Source organism: Drosophila innubila (assembly GCF_004354385.1).
Source record: "Drosophila innubila isolate TH190305 chromosome 3R unlocalized genomic scaffold, UK_Dinn_1.0 2_E_3R, whole genome shotgun sequence".
NCBI classification, from domain to species: Eukaryota; Metazoa; Arthropoda; class Insecta; order Diptera; family Drosophilidae; genus Drosophila; species Drosophila innubila.
The window spans coordinates 19,282,536-19,296,294 of NW_022995380.1; the positions used below are offsets into that span (position 1 = coordinate 19,282,536).

Here is a 13,759-nt window from a genome sequence, read left to right on the forward strand (position 1 = left end):
TTTTTTTATCTATCAATTTCATTCTTTATTAGAAACAATTAATAAAATCAAATCTAGTTCTGTTTATGATATCATATATCTTCTTCGGTTTCTTCCTCGATACAGCGTTGTCTGCCTGTAGGCATAATGGGCACTGGATAACCGTAAACCATTGTCCGATAGATTTGTACATTTTCCACCTCACCCAAGACTTCGAGGAAACGAACCGCTCCGTAGGACAATCGATGGGTGAACTGGGCCAAGTGATGGCCATTTATCGATATCAGATAACAGGCGGCCGTTACAAGCACTTGAATAGTAAAAGTGCCTCCTCGTCTGAGTAGGAATGGAAGCTCTGTGAAAGCCTCTTCACGAACCCAGACATCATTTAGTTTCGTGTTACGTACTATAGATTTTTGTTCAAGTCGTGTCACGACATGCAGAGCGATATCACGTTTCTCATTGTCATACACAAAATTAATAGAGAATCTGTAAGAAAATAAAACTTTTTTAGTAAGTAAAAGAAGGTTAAATCATCTAATTTTACGTACTCATTACAATTACTGGCAATTCTGCCACAAAAGATGAAACTATAGCCTTCAAAAAGTTCGTCAATTGCTACACAACTTTTGACAAGAGGTAGTTCATATAAGTCACCAACAGAAGGCTAAAATTATAAATAAGAATTTAATTGAAATAAATAATAAGGTTGATTTGATGATTTCTTACCCCGAAATGCGGAAAACGGCTGGGATACCCATTGACAATGGTGCGATAAATCTGATAAAGTTCCACGTCTCCATCGACCCGTAAAATTCTAACATCTTCAAAGGGCAGACGATGTTTGTACTGAGCAAATGGTTGATTGTTTATCAATATCAAGTAGCAGTCGCTGTTGACGACCACTTGAATTTTAAATCTACTGCCGCGAGAGAGTGTAAATGAAGTTGGTGTTGTGACTTCTTCGGGACCCCAAACTTTATTCAATCTAGTATTACGCACAATAAATTCACGAGAAAGTCGCGGATTTATATGAAGAGCGATATCCTCTGCCTCATTCGGATAAACAAAGTTGATAGAAAAGCTGTGTATTAAAGATTTTTTACTTAAAGTAATTTTCTGATCTATAGCTAAATGTTAATGGTTAACTTACACATCACACTTTAGGCCAACTTGCCCGATGAACGTAAAACTCATGCCTTCGAATAAGTGATCTATTTGAGCGGTGTTTTTAACGATAGGTAGGTCTAAATAATCATCATAACAATTCTAGAGTGAACAGTAAAAATATATATATTGACAAAATATTTTTTTAAACTAGAATTTGCCCAATCAATTACCTTTAACTTAAGACAATCCTCAGCAGGGCGCTCGACTGGCACATAAAATGGAGAATTGGGTATTTCAATACCCGAATACCTGACAATGACCTTGTGCAGACCCTCTAGCTTGGGCATATAAGAGATCGTATACGTGAGATTCATATCATTGTTGAACTCCACATACGCCTGCTCAATATCTCCGTTCACATCCTCAATATCTACATCGACAACACCTAAAAGGAATGATTTTAAATTGCAAATTAATACTTAAATAACACTTTTTAATAATGAGACTTACCTTGACCCACAGCGAGAGTTTCCACTGTGAACTTGACGTTTGTGCCCATCACAACACCATCAGGCTCAATGCCAGGTCCATATGCACGCACTCCATCCACCGAAGGAGGACTAGAAATACTAAAAAAAAAACAGTTTAAAGTCTTTTTACACCACAAAAAGGTAGTTTAAATTTGATAATTTTTTTCTTGTTCATTAAAATATACATTTATTTCACAAATCTCTAGAAAATTTAAAGAGAAAACCTTTTGAAGACAATCTAACAAAATAACATCAACCAATATTGGGATCAGTACCACTTCAACTGGCTTATAAATAAATAGTTTTAGGTATATTCGTATAAGTAGGCAATATTTTTTCATAATTTATAGAGAGCAGCCAAAAGTATGCTACTCCTTATATATCATTGCCTACTTATAAGCGACACTACGAAAAGCCACTTGCAATTGACTTTTGATTATGCTTAAAATTAAAACTTTTTAAATAAGCAACTCACCTGTTGGGATCTGATTTGGGTCGCAGTGGAGCACCTTCCTTCAACTTGGCATTGGGATATTGGGACAAGTATGTCATCACGGACTGCTCATCCACATTGGGATCAACCAGTTCCTCTGGTTTGATCAACTGACGCACATCAAGCCAATCATCGGCCAGAGTCATGGCTTCAGTGGCATTCGCCACAGCATCGTTGGGATCCCACAGCTCCCAGTCGGGACACAAGCCAGGAGCACAGGCATCCACCAAAGCTCCCACTGGCTTACCTGTTGTCCAGTCATGGGTGAAATTCTTAATGGGCATATCGGGTAACTTGGATTGTATCCAGTTCAAGAGGCTGTCATAAAAATAAAATAAAATGGAATTAATAATATTTATGATCAGAAAATAAAGAAAACTAATTTTCTTACCGCTGCTTAGGTGTTGCTCCCGATATAATCTGATCATCCTCACCATCCCACTTTGGCATCGAAATCGAATAGTGAATAATAAGTGTCCAGACTAATCCCATTATCAGTTTCAGTTTGCCATCAACAATATCCGAAGAATCTGTTACATATAGATCGCAAATTTAGTTTAATTTTATTATGCAATGCAGACTTATTTTAATAGTCTCTCACTATCACTACCTTTTAATGTGTGGACACTTAACAATTGATAACAATAAATAGAGATTGACTCATAACTAAAATTATTGACAGCTCACCAATATTAACAATTTTAATGCCCTCCTCGCCCTGGAGAAATTTCAATGCAATCGATACATTCTCCAATTTTTGGGTGCGGAAAGTTGGATTTTTATTGTGTTTTGGGATATGTTTCTGGGACAACACCTCTACAAGGGCAATCAATCTTAGACCATCCGAGAAGTCCGTCCCCAGATTTTCTATTGAACTATTGGCCGTCTTGAGATGTTCATTGGCCCAACGTGTGAAGGTATTTTGTTGAATTTTCTTCCAAGGTGCATCCCCAGCAATACGAGCTCTTTCTGCATCCATTTTAATATCAAAGCTTTCGTCACTGATTTAATCACTGCTTTATTTTGGTTATGGTTAATTCTAAATTTTTCTTTGAAAATATTTCACTTTGGTTTATCGTTGTTCTCTTCCGTTTGATGTTTGCAAGCGTTGTGACTGCTTGAGTTTAGGTTCTGGACTACTTATGTGTGATAATGTCATGACTATCCGGACTGAGTTTGACTCAGTAATATTTGTAGCCTTATCTCTCATTTCTTAGGAACAAACATTCGCAATTCTCATATACCCTGTAAACATAAGAATGTGTTACAAAGTTGTGCAAAATATTAATTACAGCTGGAAGAAGGCCCTTATAAACCATTCAGCTGGGCTGTTAATCAGAAATCATCTGTAAATGAATTAAGACAGTCTACGAATTATAAGTATTTGTATTAATATGTCAGGTTGAAATATGTTCTACTTCTATATAATTTACTGATTGTTACTGGATATCAATTAGTCTGTCACATTCGTCTAAAGTTTCCTTATCTTTCGAATAAAGTGGTAAAACAAAATAAAACAACAAAACAATACACATAAATTTGAGTTGCTTGTAAACTCGGTTAGTCAGTTATTTTAAAATGTGTTGAGACTTTCGTTTTTGGTTGACCGAATAATCAAAATAGCTGATAAGATATCATATCTCAACACATGAAATTTCCACAAAGAATACGCATTAAAATTCGCAAAAATAAATAATAATTGTAGCAGCGATTTATGGAGTATCGATTCATTTTAGCTTTTCAGAATTTAACATGAATTTTATTTGACAGTCAGGTGTGAAACGGGATTGTCGATATTCTGAGACAAAGTTATATGAAATATCGCATGATAAATAGTTTTGTTTTCATTATAAAAAAAGTTACATCAAAAAAATACGTATAATTAAGTTAAATAATAAGCAATGATAATTAGAATGAAATCAATAATAAATAATGCAAATCATAATTAATGAAAACTTTAATTATAAATAATCGTATTATTGAACATCTTAACATGGAAAAAAAAAGTGAAGCTAATGATAGTCACAATGAAATCACTAATAAATAATCTGCTGTTGCACCTGTCCACATCTACTGTTGCCACTCATGACCTGCCTCATCCAGTCGGTGTAGTAGCGCACATCCATAAACACATCGGGAACACCCTTGGCACAGGGTATCAAAAAGTTGAGTATGCCAATCAATGTTCCATTGTGGACCAGAGGTCCACCTGTGTCGCCATGACAGGCACCAATATTCACCTGTCGGAGAGCGCACAGGTGACACGGCCCCAGCTGGACATCCTCATAGTCAGAGAAGCGGGATTCGCAATCCTGTCGTGAAATGTGAGTCTGATGGACGCGTTGCATTAACGTGGGCATTGTTCCTGCGGCTGATTGTGTGCCCCAGCCGGTAAAGACAATCGAGGATGTGCCCACGGGACAGGATTCAGTTGCCACCGTGACGGGTTGAGTAAGTGCATCATAGACAATGCTCTCGTTCAGATGGAGCAGTGCAATATCATTGTGATACTTGGGACGATCGTAGTTGCAGTGCATATAAATAGCTGATGGATAATGAACAGCTCCAGGTTGTGTGTATCTTATGGAGCCCATTGCCACCTGCAGTCGATCCGCTGGAAATCCGATGACACAGTGTCCGGCCGTCAGAATCCAACGTGACGAGATGATGACCCCACCACACAGATGATTCCCCGCCAGCGTCTGCAATGAGATTTGATAAGGCGCCTCGCCCTCAGCTGCATTCTGACCGCCCACAATGAGCTCGACTGGATTCACCAACAGCAGGAGAAGATCCAGGAATATCCACAGAAACTCTGTTCGTTGTATCATATTTGATATCCAAGTGCCGACTGGCAGATTATAGTTATACTTACTAGAGAAGTGCTTTCCGCTTGATAAGGATATTAGCTTTATCATAAACAGGTTTTATATCTCAATCTAATTATTGTTCGATAACGATCCAAACTAGTTGAGTGCGCTCCACTTTGAGATACTCTGTGTATAGTTTTAAAATGTCACAAGAGTAATTTTTCCATGACTACAAAAATATATCCACAAACTTACTGTCTGTAAAATTGTTTCTTTAATAATTTCAATCCGTTTTTTTTTTTTGATCGTAATGAAAATTTCAGATCAGCTCACAGATAGGGTAGATGTCATGTTAAAATGTGAAGATTATAGCTTTATAATTTTTTGGGTCGAATCTTGGTTTAAATATATACAAAAAAAAAAACAATATTTAATTTGCTCAATTGTTCTCCATAAATTATTTATTTCTAATACCTCCAAAGTTTTATTAATTATGAAATGCATTACTTTTCTAAAAATTCCATCCTCATATAATGTGTCAATCTGAAAATATTTGTAATTAAATTTATGATAGTACAATATATAAATACAAAATTGAAAAATGTATTTATTTGTTCGCAACTATTGCTTAAGAAATGGATTCGGCTTTTATTCTCATTCTAGAGACACATGATCTCTGGGTTCAGAAAGAGGTATCGTGCATAATAAACATATTGGAAAGCAATAGGTAACTTAAGGTAATGCCAATAGAAATTGGCTATCGCTAGACTTGGCCATGTCAGCATTGCAATAATAAACTGGTCAAGGCGATTATAAAGTCTAGTTGATAAAATTAATAAACGACTACATGATAAAACTCCAAGTACATTTGAGTTTAGTTTGTGCTTGTCAGTCGAAGGTGCAAGATGAAGTTGCTTTGCTTTTGTTTGCTTCTTCTCCTGCTTCAGCCAAGATCGTTGGCCAAACGTTACTTGAATATAGAAGAGGCTGAAGGTCGGCTTGAAGGTCGCATTGCAGGCGGTCAAAATGCGGAGATTGGTTTTGCCAAATATCAAGTCTCCCTTCAACCCGTATTGGGATATCACAATTGTGGAGGAGCCATCCTAAATGAACAATGGATTATTACGGCCGGACATTGTGTCATCCAATTTCCGCCCGAGTTTATTGTCGTGGTCACAGGCACCAATCGCTATATGGAACCGGATGGCGTCTATTATACCTTGGAGAAGCATATCCATTGTCTGTACGATAAACCTTATATGCACAATGATATTGCACTCTTAAAACTCACTGAGAAAATTACTTTTAATGAGCTGACACAACCGATTCCCCTGCCTGTAGCTCCGTTGCGGGAGGGGGATAAAATTGTGCTCACCGGCTGGGGAGCTGAATTGCCCAATGGAGATGCCAACGATAATCTGCAGAAGCTCGACTTGGACTTTGTTAAACTGAACGATTGCATCGATATATTCAATCAGACCAGCAGTCTGGGCATCGGACATATTTGCACCTTCTCCAAGGAGGGCGAGGGCGCCTGTCATGGCGATTCGGGGGGTCCCCTGGCGAGCAATGGCCGCCTTGTTGGCCTGGTCAATTGGGGCAGGCCGTGTGCCAAAGGATTCCCAGATGTGCAGGCCAATGTGTATTATTACCTCGACTGGATTAGAAGTGTCATGAGCGGCAATTCCAAGTGCAGCACATGACTCTAACTACTTATAAAATTTTAATAATAACAATAAAGAAATGTTATTCTTACCATGTCGAAGATTTGATATCCTTGCAAACCACAGAAGACTTTCCTAAAATTAAAATTATCTCAATATCTCAAGAAAAACATGTTTTTCATATTATAAGTCGATTTTGAGCCCTTCGTTTTTATGATAGCTACAAGATACAGTAGTGGAATTAAAGCTAAACTCATTCAGATTGCAGAAAATATTATTAAATACGAAGATACTGATTTTTGCTGAAGTATCGTGGAAAAAAGCTAAGTTTTCATACTAAACCTTATTCTTAAAACTAGCGTCTGACATTGAAAAAACTTGGTCAGGATGTATAAAATATTATTAAATACACATCTAATGGTTATTCTTGAGATATCTAAGTAGCAGCAAAGATATTTACATTAAACCTTATTTTTAAACTGATCGTTTTATGATCAGATTTTAATTAAGTGTGATCAGCATGTTAATAACAGATATTGTAAAACTATATTATTGTGTACTTCGATATATCTGGAATTATTTTGTGTGCAATTATTAGCTCAACTTTTGTGCTGATCAAGGATAGTTATACAATTTAAGAGGTGTGCTAATTCCAAAACCCTCTATGATTAAGTTTAATTTTATAGAAATGGTTTTTATTTGAAGTGCACTAAGTGCCATAATTGCTGGCATAGCAGTGACAAGTCTTGCAGCTTGACGTAGACATGGTGCGTCTGATCCAATCGAGATAGTAGCACACGTTGGCATAACTATCTGGATATCCGATGGCACAGGGATGTCCCCAGTTGACCAGGCCATACAATTTGCCATCGGCAGCCAGTGGACCGCCAGAGTCGCCATGACAGGCGCCCTGTCCCTGATCCGTGAGGGTGCAAATGTGTCCAGGACCATTGAATGCATCTCCACCCATTTCCTCTTGGCAGCTGTCGTAATCCACATAGGTCAAGGTCGCCTGCTGGAGCACATCGGGTGTATCACTGCCAAAGTATGTGGATCCCCAGCCCGTTAGCAATACCTGCGACCCATTGGCCAGCGGTTGATCAGGTAATGCTATAGGCTTCGTATATTCATTCCACTTGATCGAATCATTGAGACGCATCAGGGCAATATCATTGTGAAGTTGCGGATAATTGTAATTGCAGTGCACCCAATGCTCCTCCACGAAGTACTTGGCATCGGGTTTGTCCCACTGCACAGTGCCCGTTGCCACTCTCAGATAGCTCGGATTATAGCCAAAGACACAGTGGGCAGCTGTCAGAATCCAACGCTCATCGATGATCGCCCCTCCGCACATATGATCCCCGTACATGCCCTGCATTGAGATTTGATAGGGAGCCAATCCCAATTTTGCATCGCTGCCTTGCACCACGCGATTGTCAAATCCTTTGCCTCTCTTGGCCAAAATCTGCTGCAACTTTTCGGCACTAAGTTCTGGCATTCGTTTACCACTCGATGAACAGCTCCAATTGAGGAGCAGCAAAAGTAAAGCTAATTTCCACATGCTCACGAATCAATCTGTTAACTAGTATTAAACATTTCAACACGTCGTGATTTTGCTTTTATACTTGCCGAAATCATAGAATGACATACATATATTAGCCATACTTATTTATCGTAAATCGGAATTGATGTTGTCCAGCTATCGTATCTAGTCCATAAACTGTTGTGATTAGGATTTTGTTATGGGGTAATTAATATCGAACAGGGACTTTGACTGACTCAACAATTAAGCAATCTATAGACGCAATATATTAATTTAAAGCAGAGCATAATGTTTTGCAATTACCCTGTAAAAATGTCTATTAAATGCAGATCAAAAGTCGCGTAATTTAAAGAAGAGATTTAGCAGAGACACATTCAGAGATTATCCACAAAGCATTTGCATAAAATTTATAGCATTCTTTTAGGCTGCATGTTTTAGTGCAGCTTTGGTGGTTGATGGTTTGAAAAATTGCTAAGCTGCAGGACTATTCAACTTTTCTGACTTTTTCCAAATTAAAAGTGCTGCCAATTAATCTTTCATCATCTTTATGAAAATTGGTACAGTTCACTCCAAATAATATCAAACTTTAAGCCAATTACGCAATAATTGCACATTGTATTAAATTTTTTATAATTTTATTACCAGAAAATTCTAAATTAAAAATTTGACATTTCATTGGCTTGTAATAAACTGTAAACTTTGTCGGGTTGAGAAATCAATTTACACGATGTTTGCACTCTGCAATATTGCGACGTATCCAGTCCAGGTAGTAAATGGTATTGGCCTGCATATCGGGTTTGCCCAGAGCGCAGGGTGCACCCCAGTTGACCAGACCCACCAACTTATTCTCCCACATAAGGGGACCTCCGGAGTCGCCATTGCAGGCACCTTCCCCTGCCCGGGTGAAGGTGCAGAAGTGTCCAATGTCGACGCCATCGTTGTCATCCCAAGCTCTCTTGCAATCCCCATGATCGATGACGGTCAAGTTGATCGTTTGCAACCGCTCCTCTGGAGGCCAGTTAAGTCCACGAGCACCCCAACCGGTCAAGATGACAGTCGCACCGACTGGCGGATGCACTGTGCTCAGTTGAACAGCTTGAGTGCGTTCATTGAACACAATTGAATCATTAAGATGGAATAAACCAATGTCATTTGCATATTCGGCTGGTATGTCGTACATTGAATGAACTATAGCCTCATCCGGATAGAGTATTTGACCAGGTTTGAGTCTCTCATTGGTGCCCACAATAATCTGCAGATCTTGGACTCCAAAACCATTCGCACAATGTCCAGCTGTGAGTATCCAGCGAGAATTGAGGATGACTCCACCACAGATATGTGTTCTCCACAGAGTTTGTATCGATACCTGATATGGTGCCACGCCCTCCTCCGCCTCCTGGCCGCCAACAATGCGATTGCCAAATGCTGCAAATTTATGATGTATCCGCTTGGCCTCCGTGACGTCAATGGAACTACCCAATACCAATAGAAGCAGGCCAAAAACAGGCCAATACTTTTGGCTTAAACAGAACATTGCAGACATGTTTTGTCCAGTTTACGAGAACGAATAGAGCTGCAATTAATGACCAGCAATGAAATATGGGGAATGACCCAAGTTGAAGCTTTTATATGACCATCATCGAACTACCATAATTATCGCAGCTTTGGCTATCGCACATTGTTTTGGCCAACTCACTGACCAAATATATCTTTATGAATATGTGTATCTTTACGGCGCCAAAGGATAAAGCCCGCACGGCAAATGTAGTTCAATTGGAGGGTTCATAAATGACAAAAAAATGTTAACAGTCATGCAGTATGCACTATGGGCAATTTATCAATTTTTTTTAAATTTTTTTTAAAGCTTAAAAAAAAAATTTTTTTGTTGAGAAGATGTTTCTTTTTCTTAAAATAATATTAGACATGTTCTGATAGAGCAACGTTTTTTTTTTCTACAAATTCTTATACATAAGTTTCTTATAATATAATAACTACGATTAGTTACTAGAAACTTGGCCATCGACTCCTTTTAAAACAATATATTTTTATTAATTTTTAAATTTTTGTCATACCATATGCAATTTGTTTCATTTCCAAGCTACTATAATTTTACAAATTAATTATCGAATTTCATCATCATCATTTAAATCATACTGACTTTTTTCGATATTCATAATATATTAAATTAAATTTAAAAAAAAAATTTTCTTTCCGAATATTATGACTAAGGTGCCCATAGTGCCGTGTCGAGACTGGAAATCTCAGTCGGCTATATATGGAGGGTTTTTTGGCTGGCTTTCATCCATATACGATTCTCATGCCCGCAATGAATGTCAACATTTCGTATTATCGTCCCAATAAATGTTATAGTTGATAAGCCTCGTCCGATGTATAATTCCATGTGCAATTCCGAATGGAATTTAGTTTCAATTGACCAGTAAAAACAATGAGAACATTGCCAAAAACAACGCTGTCCAAAGGCCTCATCAGTCTCTGTCTTTGTCTGCTCTTCATCCATCTCCAATCTTTGGATGCATTGCGTTTACATGGAGAACCATTTCCGGCTCAAGCTGCGATTTCCCTGAGATCTTCAGCTAGAATTTCCGCTGAGAGAGAGGGACGCATAACTGGAGGAGATCTGGCGGCTCTGGGAGAATGGCCTTGGATTGTCTCTGTGCAGAATCAATTTGGCTTTGATTTTTGCGGTGGTGTGATTATCGATGATGTTTGGATACTGACAGCTGCCAGTTGTGTCTCTGGTTTGAGAGCACGCAATTTAATGGTTCTAGTCGGAACTTTGTCCAGTTGGAATAACAGTGCATTGCATTATTTTGTGGATCAGATTCATGTGCATTGCAATTTTGATAAACCACTTTATCACAATGATATTGCAATGTTGCGCTTGACCGAATCCATCAAATACAACAAGGAGACGGCAAAGATTTCCCTCTCCGAGGTCGATGAGCTGCAGGAGGGGGATAAGTTGTCCTTTGCCGGCTGGGGCACTACCACAGCTGAGGGCAGCAGATCCCAATACTTGCAACAATCCCAGGGAAACTATCTGTCTGTGGATAAATGCCGCACTGCACTCGGCGAAACTGAAGATGTGGATCTGGGTCATGTCTGTGTGCAAATGGAGAAAGGAAAGGGAATTTGTTATGGTGACACTGGTGGACCTCTGATTAATTCCCAAGGTCAGCTCGTGGGCATTGGCAATTGGGGTGTGCCGTGTGGCAGGGGTTATCCGGATGTCTATGCTCGTGTGCCCTTCTACCACGATTGGATACGCACCATCATCAATGGCTGTGGAAAAGTCTAGATATATATATTTAATTGCACTTGTAGTTATGTCATTATCAGCTTGTGATTAAATGATTTTTATGATCCATACATTGTTTTATTCTGATTGATATCGTATGTTTATATGACTGGTCATTAATATCTAAGGAACTTAGCTGTTTGACATTGTTATAACTTCAAATCAGTCCACTATTGGCAGAGCTTTCAACATGTCTTACCAAATCGGAGTAATTCTTTTTACTTTCCTACTTCTCGTGTCCTCCTCTCAATCCGTCAATCGTCGTGATTATAAATCAGTGCCGGCATCCAAACTAAAGTTTAACTCTCGTATCGTCGGGGGTGAAGTTGCGGATCTGGGAGCTGCTCCATATCAGGTGTCTATACAGAATGGCTTTGGGTAAATTAAAGTTTAACAATTTATATATACCAAAATATGCTAAATTGACAAGATTCCAGAGGGGGGACCCTTTGGTATTAAAATCGAAACACAGATATAGAGATAAAAAATTTATTTTGTACAAATATAATAAAATTTGAATGCAGAATAAATTTTGAGGCCAATCCATGATCAAAATGGCATTCCACTTTAAAATCGGTTCGGTTTTGACAAAGTTATGAAAGTTTCAAGTGAGTCCGACTTTGGATCTAGCCACTTTACAAGTCCAAATTCTTTACCAATTTTACATGATATATTACAGAAAAATCAAAGCTTAGAGTGTTGTTTTATACTAATTAAGATATAAGGAGTTGATTAATAGTGTAAACTTCACATTTAAAGTTTAAAATTTCAAAGGGGGGACCCTTAGCATTAAAATCGTATTCTTTCTGGCGAAGTCGAAAAATTAAAAAAATTTCTAAATGAACGAAATTTAAATGCAGAATTAATTTGAGGACTAAATTATGAGCATAATGATATTCCGATTGAAAATCGGTATAGTTTTGACAAAGTTATGGATGTTTGAAATTGGTCAAACCTTTGAGCTAGCAAGTTTTCAAGTCAAAATTTTTCTTTAACTTGACATGATTTTTTACAGAAATATAAAAGGTCTCAGAATCAAGTTTAAAGTGTTTTGTTTATTAACTATGATATAAGAAGTTCATTAAAAGTCAAACTTGAGATTTAAAATATTTAATTTTAAAAATCTTAGGATTGATTTCTAAATCAATAATATTTTTGTATCCCTGACAGCAATCACATGTGTGGAGGTGTCATCGTACACGATCAGTACATTCTGACCGCGGCAAGTTGCGTAACAGGAATGCATAAAAGTAATGTCAAGACGGTGATGAGTACCAACGATTGGGCTGGTCCGGCATGGGAATACTATACGGAGGAGATCATAATTCATTGCAAATTCGATCAGCCGCTATATCACAATGACATTGCACTGATCAAAATGAAATCGAAGGTTGCCTACGATGAGGTTACTCAGAACATAACGATTGCTGCTCTGGATGATCTGGTGGAGGGAGACAAACTTGTGATGACGGGTTGGGGCAGCTCAGAGGAAGGCGGCGATTACGAATTCGATTTGAAAAAACTGGAATTGACATATGTGCCGCTTGCCAAGTGTAATTCCACTTTTGGTTATACCAAGGATCTGGATATTGGTCATGTTTGTGCTGTTGGAAAAGCTGGAGCTGGCGCCTGTTATGGAGATCAGGGTGGTCCATTGGTTGACAGTCGAGGTCGTCTGGTGGGCATTGGCAATTGGGGAGTGCCCTGCGGTCGAGAGTTCCCAGATGTGTTTGCTCGCGTCAGTTTCTATTACGATTGGATTCAGTCGACAATCAAAGGCTGTGGCATATATTAACCATAATAAACATTGTCTGCAATCTTTTGAAGTGTAAACGTCTGGAGATTGTCTGCAGACAAAATGTGAACTTTGCTTTCACTGAATGATTTACAAAAAAAAAAATTTAAGCATACTCTTAATAACCAATTTGACTCTTATCTAATTTTAAAATGACTCTATGAAATATAACAATTATTAATTTTTAATTGCCTTTATTATCTAATGTTGAGAAAGTTCCGCTGCGTAACGATTGTCTACAGATTGTTAACAGTTCATAGTCCATGCTCACATGTCGTATGAGTAATATGTTGTTATAGCTAAAACTAAAGTGTTGTCATTCCATCAACGGCTGACTAGCAATCGGTACTTATTCCTCAATTTCTTATCATCTCGTGGTAAGTGTGTTGGCTATGGTAATGTCACTATCGGAACTTCCCCAGAATTGCGTTGAATTCGCTATCTTAGCGGGAACCAAATTCACAGAAAGCAAACCTCAAGATAAGCCCAGTTCCCACCGCGACTATAAAAGCAAAA

The 13,759-nt window shown here is 38.2% G+C and overlaps 7 protein-coding genes across 8 annotated transcripts; 3 read left to right on the forward strand and 4 right to left on the reverse strand.

Moving 5' to 3' along the window:
- Window positions 1–12: 12 nt before the first annotated feature.
- On the reverse strand, window positions 13–3,277 carry LOC117790017 (filamin-A-like). Of its 2 annotated transcripts, none has more exons than XM_034629255.1 (9): window positions 2,800–3,277; window positions 2,504–2,642; window positions 2,095–2,430; window positions 1,600–1,709; window positions 1,320–1,534; window positions 1,133–1,248; window positions 709–1,063; window positions 531–646; window positions 13–468 (listed from the first exon to the last, which is right to left on the reverse strand). In XM_034629255.1, exons 1-9 carry the CDS (start codon window positions 3,089–3,091, stop codon window positions 72–74), a joined length of 2,076 nt encoding a protein of 691 aa, XP_034485146.1. In that variant the 5' UTR covers window positions 3,092–3,277; the 3' UTR covers window positions 13–71. The 2 variants fall into 2 exon arrangements, with proteins under 2 accessions (XP_034485146.1, XP_034485145.1); XM_034629254.1 differs by having other exon boundaries at window positions 1,600–1,718; window positions 2,800–3,275.
- A 772-nt stretch (window positions 3,278–4,049) lies between these two features.
- Window positions 4,050–4,958, reverse strand: LOC117790027 (chymotrypsin-2). The gene has a single exon (XM_034629265.1). It carries the CDS (start codon window positions 4,941–4,943, stop codon window positions 4,149–4,151), a length of 795 nt encoding a protein of 264 aa, XP_034485156.1. The 5' UTR covers window positions 4,944–4,958; the 3' UTR covers window positions 4,050–4,148.
- Window positions 4,959–5,805: 847 nt separating this feature from the next.
- On the forward strand, window positions 5,806–6,680 carry LOC117790026 (chymotrypsin-2). Its single transcript, XM_034629264.1, has one exon. The coding sequence runs from the start codon at window positions 5,828–5,830 to the stop codon at window positions 6,623–6,625; it is 798 nt and encodes a 265-aa protein (XP_034485155.1). The 5' UTR covers window positions 5,806–5,827; the 3' UTR covers window positions 6,626–6,680.
- A 574-nt stretch (window positions 6,681–7,254) lies between these two features.
- On the reverse strand, window positions 7,255–8,181 carry LOC117790022 (chymotrypsin-1). The gene has a single exon (XM_034629259.1). The coding sequence runs from the start codon at window positions 8,145–8,147 to the stop codon at window positions 7,296–7,298; it is 852 nt and encodes a 283-aa protein (XP_034485150.1). The 5' UTR covers window positions 8,148–8,181; the 3' UTR covers window positions 7,255–7,295.
- A 566-nt stretch (window positions 8,182–8,747) lies between these two features.
- On the reverse strand, window positions 8,748–9,710 carry LOC117790023 (chymotrypsin-1). Its single transcript, XM_034629260.1, has one exon. The coding sequence runs from the start codon at window positions 9,670–9,672 to the stop codon at window positions 8,845–8,847; it is 828 nt and encodes a 275-aa protein (XP_034485151.1). The 5' UTR covers window positions 9,673–9,710; the 3' UTR covers window positions 8,748–8,844.
- Window positions 9,711–10,552: 842 nt separating this feature from the next.
- LOC117790020 (chymotrypsin-2) lies at window positions 10,553–11,519 on the forward strand. The gene has a single exon (XM_034629258.1). The coding sequence runs from the start codon at window positions 10,576–10,578 to the stop codon at window positions 11,446–11,448; it is 873 nt and encodes a 290-aa protein (XP_034485149.1). The 5' UTR covers window positions 10,553–10,575; the 3' UTR covers window positions 11,449–11,519.
- A 102-nt stretch (window positions 11,520–11,621) lies between these two features.
- LOC117790025 (chymotrypsin-2) lies at window positions 11,622–13,370 on the forward strand. Its single transcript, XM_034629263.1, has 2 exons — window positions 11,622–11,826; window positions 12,619–13,370. The coding sequence occupies exons 1-2, from the start codon at window positions 11,639–11,641 to the stop codon at window positions 13,241–13,243; spliced, it is 813 nt and encodes a 270-aa protein (XP_034485154.1). The 5' UTR covers window positions 11,622–11,638; the 3' UTR covers window positions 13,244–13,370.
- The last annotated feature ends 389 nt before the right edge of the window (window positions 13,371–13,759 follow it).